Source organism: Trachypithecus francoisi, unplaced genomic scaffold, assembly GCF_009764315.1.
Source record: "Trachypithecus francoisi isolate TF-2019V2 unplaced genomic scaffold, Tfra_2.0 Contig01461, whole genome shotgun sequence".
Lineage (NCBI taxonomy): Eukaryota > Metazoa > Chordata > Mammalia > Primates > Cercopithecidae > Trachypithecus > Trachypithecus francoisi.
In genome coordinates, this window is record NW_022681433.1 from 14,982,062 (window position 1) to 15,003,244 (window position 21,183).

General features: G+C 39.6%; 1 protein-coding gene across 4 annotated transcripts in view; it reads right to left on the reverse strand.

Annotated features, from left to right (window-relative positions):
- Positions 1 to 4,527: 4,527 nt before the first annotated feature.
- The window catches only part of PAN3 (poly(A) specific ribonuclease subunit PAN3), a 159,935-nt gene continuing 143,279 nt past the window's right edge, over positions 4,528 to 21,183 (reverse strand). For 2 of the 4 annotated variants that reach the window (XM_033236473.1, XM_033236464.1), the window contains exons 16-19: positions 18,479 to 18,608; positions 17,648 to 17,712; positions 11,091 to 11,229; positions 4,528 to 7,478 (exon numbers count right to left, since the gene is read on the reverse strand). In XM_033236473.1, the coding sequence (XP_033092364.1) occupies positions 7,338 to 7,478; positions 11,091 to 11,229; positions 17,648 to 17,712; positions 18,479 to 18,608 (475 nt within the window). In that variant the 3' untranslated portion in view covers positions 4,528 to 7,337. The remainder of the gene's footprint in view (positions 7,479 to 11,090; positions 11,230 to 17,647; positions 17,713 to 18,478; positions 18,609 to 21,183) is intronic. The other 2 variants (XM_033236478.1, XR_004443106.1) reach the window with 2 other exon arrangements.

A 21,183-nucleotide genomic window follows, 5' to 3' on the forward strand; every position in this document is an offset into this window, starting at 1 on the left:
TTTAGGACTCACTCGTGATCCACGGAATGTGAAAGAAGGGACACTGCATGGCTTGGAGGCCAGGTCAGAAAAGATCATGCATTTCCTGAATCTTGATATACTCACTCATCAACAGTTTCCCGAGGGACCCAGCGGCCGTACCTGGAGAAACCTAAGCCACATGGAGGCCAACTGAAGGTGCTCCCGTAGACAGCAGCCAGTCTCTTCCAATTCAGTAGAATCCTCTATCTGTCAGCATCAAGCCAAAAAAAAAAAATTTTTTTTTTAGACAGGGTCTTACTTTGTCACTCAGGCTGGAGTGCAGTGGCACGATCTTGGTGTACTGCAGCCTTGACCTCCTGGGCTCAACCAATCCTCCCACCTCAGCCTCCTGAGTAGCTGGGAGTAGCTGGGACTACAGGTGCATGACACCACGCCTGGTCAATTTTACTTTTTGTGGAGATGAGGTCTCACTATGTTGCCCAGGCCTGTCTCAAACTCTGGGCTCAGGTGGTCTGTGCACCTTGACCTCCCAAGTGCTGGGATTAACAGGTGTGAGCCACTGTGCCTGGCCAGCAAGCCAAAATCTTAGAGTCATTCCTGACTTCTCTCTTCTTTGTCCATATCCAGTGAATCAGGACATCCCTGTTGGCTCTACACTTAAAACATATTTGGAGTCCAGTCACTCTGCACCACCTCTACTGCTACCACCCTACTCCATCTGGTTTTTTTTTTGAGACAGTCTCGCTCTGTCACCATGTTGGCCAGGCTGGTCTTGGAACTCCTGACCTCAGGTGATTCACTTGCCTGGGCCTCCCAAAGTGCTGGGGTTACAGGTGTGAGACACTGTGCTCAGCCACAGGTGGGTTTTAAAACTCAAAGATGGCTGGGCGCTTTGGCTCACGTCTGTAATCCCAGCACTTTGGGAGGCTGAGGCAGGCAGATCACCTGAGGTCAGGAGTTCGAGACCAGCCTGGCCAACATGGTGAAACTCCGTCTCTGCTAAAAATATAAAAATTAGCCGGGCACGGTCGCAGGTGCCAGCTACTCGGGAGGCTGAGGCAGGAGAATCGCTTGAACCCAGGAGGCAGAGGTTGCAGTGAGCCAAGATCGCGCCACTGCACTCCAGCCTGGCGATGGAGTGAGAATCCGTCTCAAACAAAGCAAAACAAAAAACCACCAAAACTCAAAAGACATGGGTTTTGAAATCCAGCATCCTTCACTTGGATGCTGTGAGAGTTTCCCACCACGCCAGCACCTCACTTCCTCCCTCAGTCTGTTCACAACGTCGTAGCCAGAGTGATCCTTTTAAAATGTCCTGTCATGTTACTCTTCTGCTGAAAATCCTCCTGCAGCTTCCTCTTTTATGTTTTATTTTTTAGACAGTCTCACTCTGTCGCCCAGGCTGGAGTGCAGTGGCGCGGTCTCGGCTCACTGCAAGCTCCGCCTCCCGGGTTCCTGCCATTCTCCTGCCTCAGCCTCCCGAGTAGCTGGGACGACAGGCGCCGCCACTACGCCCGGCTAATTTTTTGTATTTTTGATAGAGACGGGGTTTCACCGTGTTAGCCAGGATGGTCTCCATCTCCTGGCCTCGTGATCTGCCTGCCTCGGCCTCCCAAAGTGCTGGGGTTACAGGCGTGAGCCACAGCGCCGGGTGCAGCTCCCTCTTCTACTGAGGGTAAAAGCCAAAATACTTAAAATGGTCCACAGGACACACCCCTTCCCTACAGACCTTTCTGACCTCATTCCTGCTTAACTTGGCTCTACCACATTCGCTCCACCACAGTCGCTCCTGTTTGGACGAACGGAGGCAAGATGGTGCACTTCCGGGTTCTTCTTCACCAACTTTTCCCGCGCGCGCGAAAATGCAGCCGGGCCGGGAAGGTGCAGACCAACTGGGCATGCACCAGGTGACGTCAATCCGAAGAGACCAACATTTACCTCGTCGCACCTGTGGAACGCCCCCTGACACGCCCGTGCCCCGCCTATTGCCCTCCCACTCCTAGAAAAGCCGCTCTGGAGGGACGCCACGCGCGGCTTTGTCACAGCCCCACTCCTGTCGGGATGTCGGGACTGTGGGAACTCCGTCGGGGACTCTGTCGGCCTTCTTTGCCGGAGGCCGACAGACCTCTTCCCCACACCTTAGGTGACCAAAATAAACTTGCAGTTTTGCTCCTACACTTGCCTAGTCGCTGGTTCTTTTGTGTCCGCTCTGGTGGTCTTAGAAAAACAAATCAGCTCCCTTGCTGTCCTGCAAAGGCTCTTGACACATTCCCTCACCTGAATACTTTACCCGTAGATATCCACATGGCAGACTCCTCCATTTCCTTCAAGTCCTTGCTCACATACTGTGAGGCCTCCTTTCCAGACCACCACCCCATGTGAAATTGTACCCCCACCAATCACACTCCTCGTATCTAGAGTTGGAAGACGAAACACAGGATGGCCAAAGGAAATGTGAATCGCAGACAGACAACAGAGAATGTTTTAGTGTATATGCATGTCCCATGCAACACTGGGACATACCATTTTTTAGTGTATGTCCCATGCAATACTTGAGATTCATATACTCGTGCTAAAACAAGTCATCCATTTATCCAAAATTCAGATTCAACTGGGTGTTCTGTATTTTTATTTGCCAAATCTGTCAACTCACACCATTTACTCTGCTTTCCTCTCAAAACCATTATTACCTGCTAATGTACCATGTTATCTGTCTTCTCCCTCCTAGAATGAGAACTCTTAAGCAGCAGAAAATTGTTGTCTATTGCGGTCACAGCTTTTCTCTTGGTTCCTAGAACAATGCCTGGCATATAACAGGCATTCAATAAACTAAAGAATGAGCAAGCTAGATGTGGTGACTCACACCTGTAATCCCAGCACTTTGGGAGGCGGAGTCAGGTGGATCACTTGAGGTTAGGAGTTCAAGACCAGCCTCATCAACGTGGTAAAACCCTGTCTCTACTAAAAATACAAAAATTAGCCAGGCATGGTAGTGGGCACCTGTAATCCCAGCTACTTGGGAGACTGAGGTAGGAGAATCGCTTGAGCCTAGGAGGCAGAGGTTGCAGCAAGCCCAGATCATGCCAGCCTGGGTGACAAAGCTAGACTTTGTCTCAAAAAACAAAACAATATTCCTAATGTTTCCTCCTAAGAAATTTAAAGCTAAAAGATCCTCCAAACACTCCATTCTAGGAGACTAGTCTACTTTTTATCCCATGACCTACAATGGTCATTTGATTTCCATCTGAATCCACAATTTCTTTCAATATCCTCTACACAAAAGCCCTCCTTGCACTTCTTGTCACCCCTGAATTCCTAAAACCAAGTCATGCTGCTGGAAATCATCTCTCCTTTTTATTCTGATTACCCTTCACCTATGCCTCAAGCACCTTCCCACATCCGTCTAGTAGTTGCCCCTTATCCATGAAGGATATGGTCCGAGACCTCCCATGAATGCCTGAAACAGCGGATAGTACAAACCCTATGTATACACTATGCTTTTTCCTGTACATACACATTTATGATAGAGTTTAATTTATAAATTAGGCATAGCAAGAGATTAACAAAAATAACGAGAAAAATTATAACAATATACTAAAATAGAAGTTGAGTGAATATGGTCTCCCTGCCTCAAAATATCTTAACTGTACTTCAGGTAACTGAAACCTCCGGAAGTGAAACAGTAGTTGGGGGGTGGGGGTGGGGGTGCTTACCATATTGTTTTTTTGTTTTCAACTTTTCATTTCAATGCACAGGAAAAAAACTCAACACTAAATACTAACTACCTAGGTTCAACAAATGTTAACATTTTGCCATATTTTATCTGTCCTTATAGTCTAAATAATGATTCTGGAGAATCTGGGGGAAGGGATGCCCCTCACCTGTATGATACATTAAGTATTAAAGACTGGCTATGTATCATTCCCTATGCTTTCTCATGAGCAGTCTTCTCTCCTGAACTATACTGTTAGTCATGTATTATATTAAGATGTCTGGGTATACCTATATATTCTGTAAACACCAAGTCCCCATATCTGTCTTAGTGCCTAGAACAGATCCAAGGACACAGGAGGTAAGACTTAAGCACTATTTGATAAATTAATGAATAAATTTGCTGGCCGGGTGCGGTGGCTCAAGCCTGTAATCCCAGCACTTTGGAAGGCCGAGACGGGCGGATCACGAGGTCAGCAGATCGAGACCATCCTGGCTAACACGGTGAAACCTCGTCTCTACTAAAAAATACAAAAAACCAGCCGGGCAAGGTGGCGGGCGCCTGTAGTCCCAGCTACTCGGGAGGTTGAGGCAGGAGAATGGCGTGAACCCGGGAGGCGGAGCTTGCAGTGAGCTGAGATCCGGCCACTGCACTCCAGCCTGGGCGACAGAGCGAGACTCCGTCTCAAAAAAAAAAAAAAAAAAAAAAATTGCTGCCAATTCATCCAAATACAAAAATTCCTCCAAAATGCAGAGGAAATAACCAACCTTTTAAAACCCAATCGTAAGATAAACATCATCTTGTTATATGAACAGTGCAAGAAAAGGACAAAGTTATCTCTGTAATTCTTTATTAAAAATACTGCTGTACACATAGAGACTGAAAACAGGATTAAAGATGAATAACACAAATTGGGTCATGACATTAGAACTTAACATACTGGTGCTTTTTAGGGAAGTTGCTGACATCCAAATCACAGAACCAAGGTCAAAAGCAAAATACAAAGGTACCTCAAAAATATTTACAATGAAGTAAATACACTAACAGAATTTAAAACAGGTACAAAAACTGGAAATGACCAATGTTACATGATTTCAAGGGTTGTCCTTTCTGTGCTTTTATCTGTCACGACAGGAAGGTGTGGAAAGTTTATATCGTTAATTTGACTACTCTCAGATATTAAAATCTTTCTATGAATTAAAAAGACTTTTAGACAACCTCTTAAATGGAATTACACTATGGAAAACAGGGCTCCCCCAAAAACACCTAGGCAGAACTGAGAGTTCTTTGAAAACCATTCCCAATAAAAACCAAATGAAAAATAAATATAAAACAAGGCTTAAAAAAATATGCATTACCTGACACCAACCTTTTCTGGCTGACCATATTTATTCATGAAAACATATCAGCTGTCTACCTTTTATATGCAAACCAAGTCCTGAGGTTAACTAGGGGCTGAAGCAAACTAGCGTTTAGGATGCAAACATTCTTGGATTTGTGATGTAAACTTGCCTTGCAGAGGGAAGTTTGCTGGTCTATACAGAATGAGAAATTCAAGCCCTATTTTAACCCCTGCTCTCTTCAGCTTTCACAAAACATTGGTCCACAAATTAAATTTTCAAAAAGTTCCCAGACCCCAAAACTAAATAGATGATCCCCTTTCATTTTCAAAGAAAACAATATTGGAAAAAATCTCCAGCCCGCTTATAAATTAAGCATTTCATATTTCTTCTAGAATACAAGTAGTTCTTTTTTGTACAAAAGAATTACAATATGATTTGTCAAAAAACATATAAAAAGACAGCTGCTCTTCCTCAAATACATGAGCTAATGATAAAAGACTTTTGCATGTTAATGTCTCCAAGTTCTTGTTCTTTTTACATAAAAAAGAACATTACGGTGGCAAATGTTAATTATCCTTTTAATATTGAACATTATGTTCTTTTAAAATCCATCCAGATCAAATGCAATAATTTTCTTTTTAACTCAACAACTGATGCTACCAAACGTGGACTCAATATACTTGTTAAAACGTGTAAAGCGTGTCTCTAGTCTTCAAAGCTTTCAGGTGAAGAGAGGTGCTTTTTCTTGATGCAAATCTCAAGGCAGAGAAAATCATTTTAAAGCTTATAAAAAGTGAACAGAGAAATACTAAAAACTTCTCTGAAATATACAAATATGTGTAATTATTAAAATTGAAGACAGTAACATCAGTTGCAAGTGCTTGTGAGTCTGTCCTGACCTTTTGAGTTTCCACATTTTCTTCATCGTTGCATGGTGAGCACCCAGTGCTAGTAAAACATTCAGTGCTGGGAAAGGAGATAGAGTCTTCATTACTGATTTTAAGAAAGAAAATTCCTATGTATTTGGCAGTCTTCAGTATCAAAGTATAGGTATTTCATTTACTAGAAATTCCATGAATACCCAAGTTTGGCGACAACTGCATGTCCAAATATTAAGAAAGTTAAGAGGAGGAAAATTCCAAACTTTTGAGATGGACTTATTCAGGAATATCGCACAGAGTGAGTTATTATCAAAAGTACTATTACTTTGGGCTAAGCAGTGACTGCAAAGGCACAGCAGATCGTTATCCCTCCAAATTCAGGCTGTAAAACATCAGAAAGCTCTTGATACCAGACCACTGCTGAGTTTAGTTCATCTTCTGAACAGTGTCTCTGTGTCTGTCTCCAGTGTAAAGGACCATAATAAAGCTGTGGTTCAAAGAGCAGAACTTCATACAAAAAAAAAAAAAAAAAAAAAGAAAGAAAGAAAAAAAAAAAGCAAACTGGAAAGAACCTAAAGTAATATACTCCTGAACTTTAGGGCTTTAACACAATTTCTTAATTTTCTCCTATTTAAAAAATTTGCATAAATGTAAATGTATCTGACTAGCAGGCAAATGTCTTTTAAAAAGGCTCTAGTTGAATTTGAAGGAAAGAGCTATACATGCTCCTTCAGTTACTGTTTATCTGATCTTTATTAAGAAAGGATTTAAATCAACTAACAGGGGAACTCATATCCAACAATTCACTGGTATTTTCTTGGTTTGTTCTTACGAACAAAACAAAACAAAAATCTCAATTTGAACTAACAGTGGGTGGCATACAGAGAGCTTGCATACAATACTCTTACGAGAATGACGTACTATACTGAACTTCTATGAAATTATTTACCTGGTCCATAATGTTATTCAGGGCAACCCATCCCAAAAAGAGCAAATTCTGCAACCCTCAATGGCAAAAACGCTGCCCAGCATTGCTTCCCAAAAATGTCCTTGCAAACAGTTTCCCTTAATAAGTATACAATGTGGCAAAAGTTCAAAGATCAGAAAAAGTCTTAAAAAAATTAAAATTAGTGCATATACAAGTGGAAAAAACAAAAGCAGGAACATCATTCACCTGATGGTGCTCCTAAATCTAAAATAAATTCTTCACAGATCCAGCCTCCAGTGGCAGCCCTAGCTCTCGGGTAAGTGAAGCATTCTTCCTTTCAAGTAACAGTGTACCTGACTGAAGTGCAAGCAGCGTCGCTCATCTCCTGTTCGCTTCCCAAATGTGAATGAGATGATGAAAAGTTCAGCTGTAGTGCAATTTGCTATTGGTTAAGTTCCTTAGCCATGTCCTGCGTGCTTTTTTAGCAAATACTACAACTGACCATTCGCAGCTGCAATCAGTTCTTGAAAAGTATTTTCAAAGCAGCGCTTTAAGTCACTGTAGGTCACCACGAGTACACTCTTCTCATCTCTGGAAATCAGGCTTATTTTTTCTGGCACACCAGCATCTAGCTGAAACAATATGTCCACAAGATACGAATTCATAACATGCAGAAAAGAATGTATCTACATTTGCAGCAAAGATAAATAAAATCTCTAATTTTTTTTGTAACATTCCCTTTCAGATATCCGTAAGTACTTTACATCATTCACCAGTATGCACATAATTTTCGACTCAGACGTTTTCACACAAACACTGCCCTATGTTTCTAACTATCCCTTCACGTTTAATGTTCGCTTGCATTGTAGTCTACCCAGTTGATGCTCAATAATTTTTCTCCCAATATCTTCCGTTTTTGGCATCATGAATTACAATGCAATGAACATACTCATCTACTTAATTTTTTTCTTCTGTAAGAAGTATTTTTTTCCTTAGGAAAAATACTTAGAAGTATAAATATTACTAAAAAAAGTAAAGTATTAAGAAATTGGTCTTTAAAAATTTTTTTAAAAACACAAAAAAATAAAGTAGAAGTGGTTTATAGCTTAGTACATAGAACCAAATTGTTTTCCAAAGCATATCAGACACCATGAATTTATAAGTTTTTAATACTTTTCCCGCAACCCCACAGCAAATGAGCACCTTGCTATTTAAATTTAGATTTTAACTACTATAACAAAGTTTTTTTCATACATTTACTTTGGTATTTCTGCTTGTGTAAATGCTAGTATATGATCTTTACCCACGACCCTAATGGAATTTGGCAGTAATATTCCAGTGAGGTCTTTATAAAGCATAAATACTGACCCTTTGTCTGTCCACTGGTCTTGTTACGGTTTTCACCTTGTTATTTTCAATGTACTTTTTAATTTCATTAATTGATACAAAATTAACATATGTTTACAACTCACTGAAGGCTCAAACATCCAAATCATTTACCAGATAATTTCTGTCATTACTTCTAGCAAAATAAGCTTATAAATAAAAATCTTAATTTTGTATAATCAATCTGGCCATCCTTCCAATTTATCACACTCTTTTCAAACTTAGAATATTGTCACACTTCAGATTTGGGGTATTATTTACTACTAGCTAGTTCATGATGTGAAATATAATTTTCTTCAAATTTTCAATTATCCTAATTTCATTATTGAATGGTCTTTGATGAATTTAATGAATATTATCCTTCATTAAATGATCTTTGTTTAAGGCAACTGTCCATGGCTTATTCCATATTATCTACTTGTCAATGTTTGTTCTGGTTCTATGTATTTTTTTTTTTTTTTTTGAGACGGAGTCTTGCTCTGTCACCCAGGCTGGAGTGCAGTGGCCGGATCTCTGCTCACTGCAAGCTCCGCCTCCCAGGTTCACGCCATTCTCCTGCCTCAGCCTCCCGAGTAGCTGGGACTACAGGTGCCCACCACCTCGCCCGGCTAGTTTTATGTATTTTTTAGTAGAGACGAGGTTTCACCGGGTTAGTCAGGATGGTCTCGATGTCCTGACCTGGTGATCTGCTCGTCTCGGCCTCCCAAAGTGCTGGGATTATAGGCTTGAGCCACCGCGCCCGGCCGGTTCTATGTATTTTTAATTACTGGTGCTCTGATACTATGTTCTAAAATCTGACAGAATTATTTTCTACATACTGCTCTCAAGAAAAGGTTTTTCCCCTAAGAGAAATAAAGGGAAAATAAATATATAACTGATACTGAATTAGTTCAATGATACATATAGTTTTGTGCGGTCTTATTGCCCAGGCTGGAGTGCAATGGTGCAATCTTGGCTCACTGCAACCTCTGCCTCCTGGGTTCAAGCCATTCTCCTGCCTCAGCCTCCCAAGTAGATGGGATTACAGGCATGCACCACCAATGCCCAGATAATTTTGTATTTTTAGTAGAGATGGGGTTTCTCCACGTTGGCCAGGCTGGTCTCCAACTCCCGACCTCAGGCGATCCGTATGCCTCAGCCTCCCAAAGTGCTGGGATTAGATAGGCGTGGGCCACCGCGCCTGGCCAGTTTTGTGCAGTCTTAATGTAAGTTATTGACAATACTCCCTATAGAGTTTTACGGAAGTTAAAAGAAGGCAAAGTAGTGCTTAAAAACAAACCATAACATTTTCCCTGAAGGGTTACCACACTGTACATTAATAGTTCTAAATCATGTGCTACAGTAGATATTTTTTCCTGTAGTACTTATAATTTAGGAAAGTTTAGACAAGAGTCAGTAAATGTTTTTACAAAGGGTCAGACAGTAAACGTTTTAGGTTTGGCTTACCGTTTATTTTACAACTCTTTAAAAATGTAAAACTATTCAAGGCTCTCAGGCTATAAAAAAATAGGCCCATAGAATGGATTTGGCCTGCAGGCCATGGCTTGCCAGCTCCTGGTTTATACATAAATCTATACAGAGACTACATTTATTCCTGGAGACCAGTTCTAAACTTCATAATGCCAAGTAATTCATAAGGAAAATGTCTTCTTTCCTTTCTCTGTAATTTTTGTCTTTCTCAACCTTTCCTGAAACACGATGCTGCTGGGCATGCTGGCTCAACGCTATTATCCCAGCACTTTGCGGGTGGGTGGACTGCTTGATCTCAGGAGTTTGGGACCAGTCTACATAGTGAAATCTGTATCTACCAAAAGGACAAAAATTAGCTGGGTGTGGTGGCATGTGCCTGTGGTCCCAGCTATTCAGGAGACTGAGGCAGGAGGGAGGATCACTGCAGCCCTGGGGAGTCAAAGCTGCAGTGAGCCGTAAGTGCCACTGCACTATAGTCTGGGTGACAGAGCAAAACCCTATCTCAACAAAAAAAAAAAAGCTCACCTCACCTCTCAAATAAATTTATGATCTATTTTTTTAATCTACTTAATTCATCTAATCATCAAATTCACCATTTATAACAGCTGAACCTGCTAGTAACTAATGTCACTAGTATTGTGCTTTTATCATTTACAACTTGATTATAACACCTATAGTTAATAATAAATAATTTGATAACACCCAACATAACTCATAATGATTCAGAAGGGGTTCAATTTTTAAAAAATAAACATAAATTTATTTTTTTGGTTTTTACTACTCATTGTTTTATGCGGCATAACAAAACCACATGTAAACAAAACATTGCATAAAGGAGGGAAGCAGTCATTTTGTAATACTTTATCATAATAAAAAGATCCACAATAAAACATTCTAAAATGATTCATGAAGGCCAGGCACAGTGGCTCACACCTGTAATCCTACCACTTTGGGAGGCTGAGGCAGGCAGATCACTTGAAGTCAGGAGTTCGTGATCAGCGTAGCCAACATGGCGAAACCTTGTCTGTACTAAAAATACAAAGATTAGCTGCGCGTGGTGATGGGTGCCTGTAATCCCAGCTACTTGAGAGGCTCAGGCAGGAGAATTGCTTGAACCCGGAAGGCAGAGGTTGCAGTGAGCCAAGATCATGCCACTGCACTCCAGCCTGGGCAACAGAGCAAGACTCTGTCTTCCATCGCCCAAAAAAATTATTCATGCAGGTTATTTAAAAAATCCTCCCACTGTGAAAAGTGTTATTAATAAAATGTCTTCCAGGCTACTGTAAGAGTACCTCCTGGTTTCTTATGGCCCCTAGTATTTGTAGAAGGTACAACTCTATACACGTTATAGGCAGAATTATGATCTTAAAAATCTAAATACAAATTACCTTGTTAAGACAAGAAATGATATGACTGAGGTCAATCCAGGGAGCACCCGCTTCTGTCACCTGATGAAAAAGATGATCCCTAAAGAGTTTCAACAGATAACGGTCTCCGGTCTCTGACCAAGTTGGATCCTTCTGAAACCTGGGGGAAATTAACATTTTACCACAGTAACTCATGCTGTATGCTCTGTGGCCATATGTCTATTTTTTAGACTCAAAACTAGTTTAATTTTATTTTTTTCCCAATAAATAAAAAATTGGGAGGGAGTCTGGAACAGTGTTTTTAAAAAACAATCTGACTGAACTAGTAAGTATATGAATTCCAGTTTTTAGTTAGCAACTGTCAGGGGGAAATTATCCCTTACGCATTCCTATTTTATACGACCTCTTTATTTCAGCCCCTACTATTAGATAAAATGAAAAAGATAAAAATGTCTTAAATCTTCTTTTCTTCCTCCCACTCTGTAAGTTACAGAATAGAGAGAGGTCAGATACACCTTCTACTTCACCAATATGTATAAAATAGAAAAATGTTTGGCAAACAAAAAGGAAGTAAATATCAGTTTCCTACCATTCCACGTGAAAGCAAGCTGTAAAGAAGCAGATGACCACTGTGAGTTTTCAGTGACCTTAGGAATTTACAGTCTAATAGGAAACAGACGTTATTCAAATAATCAAAGAAAGCTGTAACTGCACATTTACATAATGCTCCTAAAAGGGATATGACATAAAAACAGAAACATGAGTTCTTCTAGCAGGGCAAGGAAGGTTTTCCAGAGGAAGTAGCGGCTGCCCTTCCCAGAAGAGGGATGCTCCTTCATCAGAGATCGGTATTTGCATGGAGCACTGAAGAAACTTAAGGAAGGTCATGTGTCTGAATGGGTTGGGGAGAAAAGAGACGAAAAGAAGAAGACAGAGTGAGGGCAAGGAAAGCGACAGAGTGAAGACAAGAACAAAGAATGGGGGATGAGGACAGAAAATTAAGTAAAAGGCAGATTCGAGACCAGGATGAGAAGTAGGTAGGGATCAGACCACACAGCTTAGGTCATGTTTTAAAACTGGGTCTTTATTCTAAGAACCAGAGGAAAAGCTCACCATATGGTTTTAGCACAATCATATATATATGTTTTGCAAAGGTCACTCCAAGGACTTCCAATTAAAATGAAGACTAAATACCCATTTATCTCTGCTCCCTTTCAACAGCCCATCAAATTGACAGTAAATGTCTAAAAAAGGGTATAAACACAAGGACAAAGGGATCAGAAAAAGCAACAACAGTGAACAAGAGATAATCATGAACATCTGGAATGCAGAGGCAGACAGGTAAGTGGGATGACTTAGTAGACCTGACAAAACTGAACCCTAATTCTACAGGGGATGTGGGAAGAGGGTGCCCACAGGAAGCAAGCCACCCACGCTGGCATAGCTCAGAAACTGAAACCACAAAGGACTACTAAAAGTGCAAGTTTGGACTAGGGATGAAAATAGGAGAATTGAGAAAAGGTTCTATAAACAGCAAACAGATAACCCATCTCTTAACCCCACCCCCACCTCTGTCTGGCAAAAATCTGGAGGTTTTACTTTCTAAAAAGGGTGAATGAGAGAAACTCGAGCCTCAGGGATGCCAAGCAAACCAGAAGGTGAAGAGCTGAGGAGTGCTGGATGACACCCTATTGAACAAATGCTTTCCCTCTGTGTGGTTCCCAAACCTGGCTTGTCAGGCTTATATCACAGACAGCAGAGGTTGGAAGATTCTTTTCAGGGGATGCTGACCTGTCCAAGACAAATAACAATACTTGAGAGTCTACCAAACACAAACCAAAAATCATGTATAACAACATCACACTGCTTTATCATACAGAAAGGTTCAACATTCTATAATCCCTGCACTCACACAGGCTTCCCATTGGCTTTTTAGGACCTTATTTTTAATATGAACGGGCAGCTAAGTATCAGAAATCTTTTGAGGAGGAAACAAAACAAAACAAAATAAAGCAAACTCTTGATTCCTATGAGATACTGTAGGGAAAACGGAACAAAACTTAAAACTAAGACAAACACCAACCACCAGTAAAAATCTATTAACTGATGGCCTCAGAAAAACAAGAATTAGATGGTACAAGACAAATATTCAGAAAACAGAATTGTTCTTGGAAAATAAAAATATGATAGCAGAAATTTAAAAATTCAAAGAATTAGAAAAAACCCTTTAATTTTAGAAAAATATAATTGAGATAACTGCCCAGAAAGTAGGACAAAATAAATTAGAGATATAAAATAGAAGAGAATATTTGAAAATCAATTGCAAAGGTCTAACATCTGAGCGATGAGAATTCCAGGAAAAGAAGTTATTAAAGAAACAATGAAGACCATGTCCCAGGACTGAAGGACGTTAAGTTTCCAAGATTAAATGGGTTCACACCTGTTAATCCATCATTATGACTCAAAACCCACACCAAGGAACATCACTGTGAATTTCTGAACATCAGTCACAAACAAAAAACAAAAAACTAACAAAAAAAAACACCAAAAGCTTGGAGGAAAGAAAAGATTTATAAAGAAAATGGCTTTGAATCTGCCTGGAAGTTAAAAGGAACAATGCTTCAAATTCTGAACTATCATCACTATTATTTACCAATGTACTGAAAGTACCCACTAACACAATCACTCAAGAGAAATTAGCAGTATAGAAACTGGGAAGGAAGCTATCATTATTTGCAGATGATATAATTAAACACCTGGGAAACTCGAAGAGAATCTACTGAAAACGACCCAAACAGTAAGGTACTAGAGCATAAAATTTAAAGAAATCAAGAATTCTCATATACACAAATAACAAGAAGACACAATGGGGGAAATTTTCTCATTTATAATAGCAACAAGATGAAATACCTAAGAACACACACTCAGTATGCTATAACTATATAAAAAACAACTTAAATACTACTGAAGAATACAAAAGTAGACATCAACAACTAGAATGACATACCATGATCTTGGATAAGATGACTCAACATCTAAAACCACAAATGTTCCCAGAGTTTAAACATGACAAACAGGCTATCTTCCCTATTAAGAAACCATCAGGTTTATTGGTTTTTTTTTTTAACTAAAGAAGCTGATTCTAGAATTTGTACAGAAAATTAAATAGTATTAGGAAAATAACAAAGTGGTGCCCAATAAATGGAGATGGGAAACAATACTGCTAGATTTCAAAATTCAATTTCATGATTGAATTAAAATAGTATGGGAGAGGTGTGGCTTCAAACCAGTGGGGAAAAGCTAGATTGTTCAACTATTCAATAAATAGCTTTTGGACTACTAGGTAGTCTTGGCGACAAGGGGAGATGGACTTACACCTTACGCCTGATATAATTTCTAACTACATAAAACATTTTTAGTATGAAGAAATGAAACCACAAATGTTCTGGAAAAAAACATGAAATAGTTCCCTCGTAATCTTCGAGTAGAAAGAGGCTTTCTAACTATGATTCAAAATCCAGAAGCATAAAATAAATTTGGTCAATTACAGTACATACACAAATGTCTCCAAGGGTGGGAAATGAGCAGTTAAAAAAAAATCATAAAAAGAGTGAATCTCTTTAGCTCTTATATCAATAAGAAAGACAAACAATCCAACTGAAAATAAAGATGGGCAAAGGATACGAATTGAACAGGACAGAAGAATGGATCAATAGCACAAAAGAGATACTCAAATATGCTCGTTAAGAGTAAATAGAACATAAAACTGCATTTAAATTCAATTTCTCACCTACAAGGTTGACTACAATCTAAGGGTTTGAAAAGAGTATTTTGGTGAGGCAGTCTCATGAATTACACACAGGTAAACTATTCTCCAATAGTTACAAAATTATTGTGACGTACCGACTGACCTAGCAATCACCATTGGCCCATATTTACATATATATAAGATTAAGTATGCACAAGTTAGTCCCTACAGTATCGCCCACCCTAGCAAAGGGCCGAAAACAGCCCAAATGCCCACCCATAAGGAACTGGGGAAATATACTATACTATATCCGCAAGATATACTACTATCAGGCCATAAAGTGTGAGGAGAGACACAGCACAGTGGATAGGAGCACATACTCTGGAACCATACTGTCTAGACTAGAGTCCTGGATCATATACTTATTAATTATGCAATCTTTAAGTTATTTCACCTCTCTATGCTGCAGTTACTCTGTTAAATAGGAATAGCAATGGTAACTCCATCACAGGGTTGTTATGAGGAATAAGTTAGGTCCTATTTGTAAACTATTTTGAATAGTGCTTGGCATATACTAAACATATATAAAGATTTCTAAAATACATAGTTATGCCAAAATATACTGTATATGGTTTACAATTTTTATATATTTAAAGAGGGAGGGGATAAGAATATATAGTTGTATTTGTAACTCTGGAATAATACAGAAGAAACTAAAAACATAGACGGACGGGGCAACTGGGGATAGATACTGGGGATGTCAGGTATGAGAGAGACTTCTACAGTTTTCACTGCAAACTTTTCCTACTTTTTACTTTATTCATAGACAATCTATTTTAAAAATTTCATTAATAAGAATAATTTCCTGGCTGGACGCAGTGGCTCATGCCTGTAATCCTAGCACTTTGGGAGGCAGAGGTAGGTGGATCACCTGAGGTCAGAAGTTCAAGACCAGCCTGGACAACACGGTGAAACCCCGTCTCTACCAAAAATACAAAAATTAGCTGGGCATCGTGGTGTGCGCCTGTAGTCCCAGCTACACAGGAAGCTCAGGCAGGAGAATCGCTTGAACCTGGGAGGCGGAGGTTGCAGAGAGCCGAGATCGCCCCATTGCACTCCAGCCTGGGGGATACAGAGAGACTTCCTCTCAAAAAAAAAAAAAAAGGATAACATTTCCTGAGGACAATCTAGAATTTTATATGCATTAACAGTATCAATAATGTGTGAAAGTAGAATAATGCCATTTTCAAATTTGCAAGACTAAACTCACCTTTTTCAGGAAGCTACAAGGACATGCTCCACTAAGTCCAAAAAAAATAAAAAAATAAACAAAGAAAAAAAGCAAGAAACCAGGGTATCCAACACAGAGAGATAACGAGAATTCCCAGATAATAGCGAAGGGAAGTTCCAGTTCGAAAGTGTAAGCATGTGCAGGCCTAAAGCGTGACCAGCCCAGATAGGAACAGGAAGGGTGGAGGATCTACAGCCAGTTCTCTAGGTGGGAGGGAAAAAAAGGAACTGATACATTATTTATTTTTGACCATATGGAAAGGTGTTTTGTAACACTAAATACAGAATTCAACTCATGTGTGCATGTGTGTGTGTGTGTGCACACATGTGTACCTGTGTAGGGAAGAGGATGAGTCAAGACCTGAATTATAGATTGGGGGAGAAATCAAGAATAGAACTATAAACATACACTTTAAAGTAAAGAGATAAACGCTAGAAGAAACAGCCAAAAGAGTTTATTAAAAATGGTTTAACATAAATTATGTTCTCTTCATTTAGAAAAATTATTAGGGAAAACATTAAATGAGTCTTTTGACTTAGAAGAAAAGCAAATGGACTTCAATTTCATGGTTTTAAAAAAAAATCCCTCAAGTAGTAGTATTTATCTCTCACCTATCTCTATTAACAAATCAAACATTCCTGAAATGTAACTTACACTACAGTCATAATAATTGCAAATTCTATTCTACCTGTCTTTGACAGTTATGTAATACAAACATCAACTCTGCCTGTGTATATATGGTTAACATTAACTTACAAATGAGGTGGAACTAAGTGACAAATAGTGTAAAAGGTAATGCCTTTCCAATGCCACTGATATGATGGCTAAAAAAAGTGTACTTCAGGCCAAGCGTGGGACTCACGCCTGTAATCCCAGCACTTTGGGAGGCCAAGGTGGGTGGATTACCTGAGGTCAGGAGTTCAAGACCATTCTGACCAACATGGTGAAACCCCATCTCTACTAAAAATACAAAACTTAGCTGGGTATGGTGGTGTGCACCTGTAGTCCCAGCTACTCGGGAGGCTGAGGCAGGAGAATCGCTTGAACCCGGGAGGCGGAGGTTGCAGTCAGCCGAGATTGTGCCATTGCACTCCAGCCTGGCGACAGAGGGAGACTCTGTCTCAAAAAAAAAAAAAAAAAAAAAAAAAAAAAAAAGGTGTACTTTAATAGAAGGTGAGAGGCATCCAAAAATTAGACATTTCTCAAGTATTTAAACTGACCAGGGTACACTGATATGAAACTTCTTCCTCAAAAAGAAGATAGGGTAGAGGTAGTATTAGCCATAAAATGTGCCCTCACGTGCAAACCACAAGAGATTTCTAACGCAGCATATTTTCTGTAAGTACACGTGTGTAAAATTCATAAGGACAGCCACACCTAGGCTGTTGTAAAAATAGCACCTTAACAGCCAACACAACCTTAAGGTCACTTCACGTAAGAATTTTCTCTCTTCCCAAATAAAACCAGGCATACTTATTCTTATTATGCAAAATAGTGCTCTCGATTAAAAATATATTGTAAAATACTGTAAATCCTTACTCCGGCCTCTCATTGATTGTTCCCAATTTTGCTAGGAGCCTAAACAGTCTTCCATTTTGAACCTCCTATAAAACATTTTAAAAAGAGAAAAATGTTAATGTTCCAGGTAACTGAACATAAAAGCCAAAATTTACAAAAACTGGTAACCTGTACCAATATTACCTTTAAACGATAAATCCTAACACCCCCACCTTTTGGTTATACTTTTAAACAAACACAATATGTCCATTGCATTTCATAATGGTACTCAAGATTATGGTACTGTCCATAGGAATTGGAAAAGTAACTCACATGAAAAACCAAGATTTTTGTCACATGACTGTAGCTAAGCCATGAATGAAAAGAACAGTGTCCAGAGGACATAAGAAATTAAAATACCACACATTCAGTGCCGACAAAAATATCTGCAATCTTAGCAAATAAGGCATTATATTTAGTACAATGATTATTTTGTGTATATTTATATACACAGATGCAAATTGTGTGTACATTCTTTTAATTACACTCTTTACTGGCCAGGCGCGGTGGCTCACGCCTGTAATCCCAGCACTTTGGGAGGCTGAGGCAGGAGGATCACTTGAGCTCAGGAGCTGGAGACCAGCCTGGTCAACATGGTGAAACCCTGCCTCTACAAAAAATACAAAAATTAGCTGGGTGTGGTGGTGTGCACCTGTAATCCCAGCTACTTGGGAGGCTGAGGCAGGAGAATCACTTGAACCCAGGAGGTGGAGGTTGCAGTGAGCCGAAATAGCACCACTGCACTCCAGCCTGGGTGACAAAGCAAGACTCTGTCTCAAAAAAAAAAAACAACAAAAAAGTTACACTCTTTACCTTTGCAAGGTCTTCCTCTATGACATCATTTCTCATTTGAGCAGCATCCAATTGAGTATAAAATCGAGCACCAATCATGGGCATGATGTCATTTACACTTCGCATCCTGTTTTGGTCAGTCAACAAATACCTACCCAAGATAAAAGAGGAATTACTTGAATGTCCAACACGCAATTTAAAAAACAAGATAACCCACAAACACATAACTGTTTCAGCAGCCATCATCTTAGCACATAAAATTTTGAAAACATTTTAATTCATGCAAGTCAAGCTCATTCTTAAAGCTTAAATATTACATTTCATTCCTCTGGAAAATTGTAAGAGCCAATGGAGAAACAGTAAACATGTCTCTTCTCTACATTTTCACTACTATGGAAATGAGAGAGAAAAGTGAAGTAGGGTTTCACTTACCCATTTCTATTCTCAAACCCTCCTTTACAAAAGTGCTAGATGAAAAGAGTGTTACAGGTCAGGAGCAGTGGTTCACACTTGTAATCCCAGCACTTTGGGAGGCCAAGGCAGGTAGATCACTTGAGGTCAGGAGTTTAAGACTAGCCTGGCCAACATGGCAAAACCCTGTCTCTACTAAAAACACAAAATTAGCTGGGCATAGCGGCAGGCGCCTGTAGTCCCAGCTACTCAGGAGGCTGAGGCAGGAGAATCAGTTTAACCCGGGAGGCAGAGGTTGCAGTGAGCCGAAATGGCACCAACGCACTTCAGCCTGGGCAACAAAGCGCAACTCCATCTCAAAAAAAAAAAAAAAAAAAAAGGAAACAAACAAAAAACAAAAATAAATTAAGAAAAAGAAAAGTTTTGTGAGGGTGCGTGTGTCTGTGTGTGTATGTGTGTGTGTGACAGAGTCTTGTTCTATTGCCAGACTGGAGTGCAGCAGCGTGATCTCGGCTCACTGCAACATCCACCTCCCAAGTTCAAGCGATTCTCCTGCCTCAGCCTCCTGAGTAGCTGGGACTACAGGCCCGCGCCACCAAGCCCAGCTAATTTTTGTATTTTTAGTAGAGACGGAGTTTCACCATGTTGGCCAGGATGGTCTCGATCTCTTGACCTCATGATCTGCCTGCCTTGGCCTCCCAAACCACTGGGACTACAGGCATGAGCCACCGCACCCAGCCAAAAAAGAAAAGATTTTTTAGAAACTTTTTTGAGAGGACTAAAAGGGGGTGGGTGAGGGGTGTGGAGCGTTTCCTGTTGCTCTTCAAAGATTAATTTTCAAAACTAAAACTGGGTTTTCAATTTTGCTAAATTGAATGAGCCTAACTTTTTAAGAAGCTGTCCTCTGCTCTAAAACTTAATTTACAAGGTATCATGACATACTCATTTCTGAGAAATGCAGTAACACACAGCAGAAGGAACCAGCTAAATTTCTTCTATCATTAGAACATTGGAAGAAAATACTACATATTTCAAGGGCTACCCTGTTAGAACACAAAGATTCTCAATCATCTATTGCCGCTTATTCTATAGGTAAGCCATTCTTGCCCTTTCTCATGAAAGCAGTCTCCTACTCCTTCACTCTTCTGCTTATAATTCTCTTATTTTCTTCATAGGTCTTATCACTACCTGAAAATATCTCACTGGCTTTTATGTTTATTTACTCTTTATTCCCATTAGGGTGTAAGCTCCAGGAGATGGGAATTTTGTTCACCTCATTCATAGTATCCTGTATTTGGCATATAGTAGTCATTCTTTTTTTGGATAAATGGTTACACCCATGTGAATAAACTACATCTTAGCAATTCATCTGTAATTATGGACATATTTGTACCCTGCTAATCATATTTAATGTTACTACAGGCTGTGTGACTTTGGCAAGTTATTTGATCTCTGTGGCTCAGTTTTGTATCTCTAAAATGGGACTAATAATGGTACCTAATTTATAGGGTTATTGGGAGAATTAAAAAAATTAATTCCCATCAAGCAGTTTGAAAGGGCCTGATACATGGTTTAATCACTCCACCAATTTTAGTTTGTGGTTATTATTAAAGTATGGCTTTTTTGGTTATCCTTTTTTTATTAAAGAAAATTTCAAACATTTATAATACTAGAATAGTAATGTAATGAATCTCCATGTATCATCACCCAGTTTCAATAATTATTAACATATGGCTAATTGATTATTTTTATGTCCTCTATCCCCACTTCTTTAAAAAGGAAAATTTAGAGATTATAACCTGAAATTATTTGAGACATCCTAGGTATTTGCAAACTAAGGCTAGGAATCACTGTTGTGATCATAAATAAAACAAGTATTTTTATTGAAAAGATAAATCATCGTATTTGAATTTGATTATGAATAGGATCCAGACAACCACTGGCTTCTAGTGCTGTCACAAGCAGGACATTTATGCCAGTGTAACAAACAACAGGTGGGCAATCCCACCCCTCCATCCCCCAATTCATACCCCAGGGCTGGTCCAAAAAGAAACTGGATCATCCAGGGCTACACAGAAAGATCAGAAGGGGCAGCTGTAAGCTAAAAGAGACTGTTGATTAGCACCTCTTCTCTAGTACAGCTCATAACTGTAATCAAGGTTGTGGTTGCCCACCCTCTGGGATCTCTCAGTAGTAGCTATATCTTAGGGAGAAGTCCTTCTATGGTGACAGTAGTCCACAACGGGTTTCTCTTAAGCCAAATTAATCTCAACTCCATACTCAAGGATTATCTGGAATCTTAAGACACTGGAGTA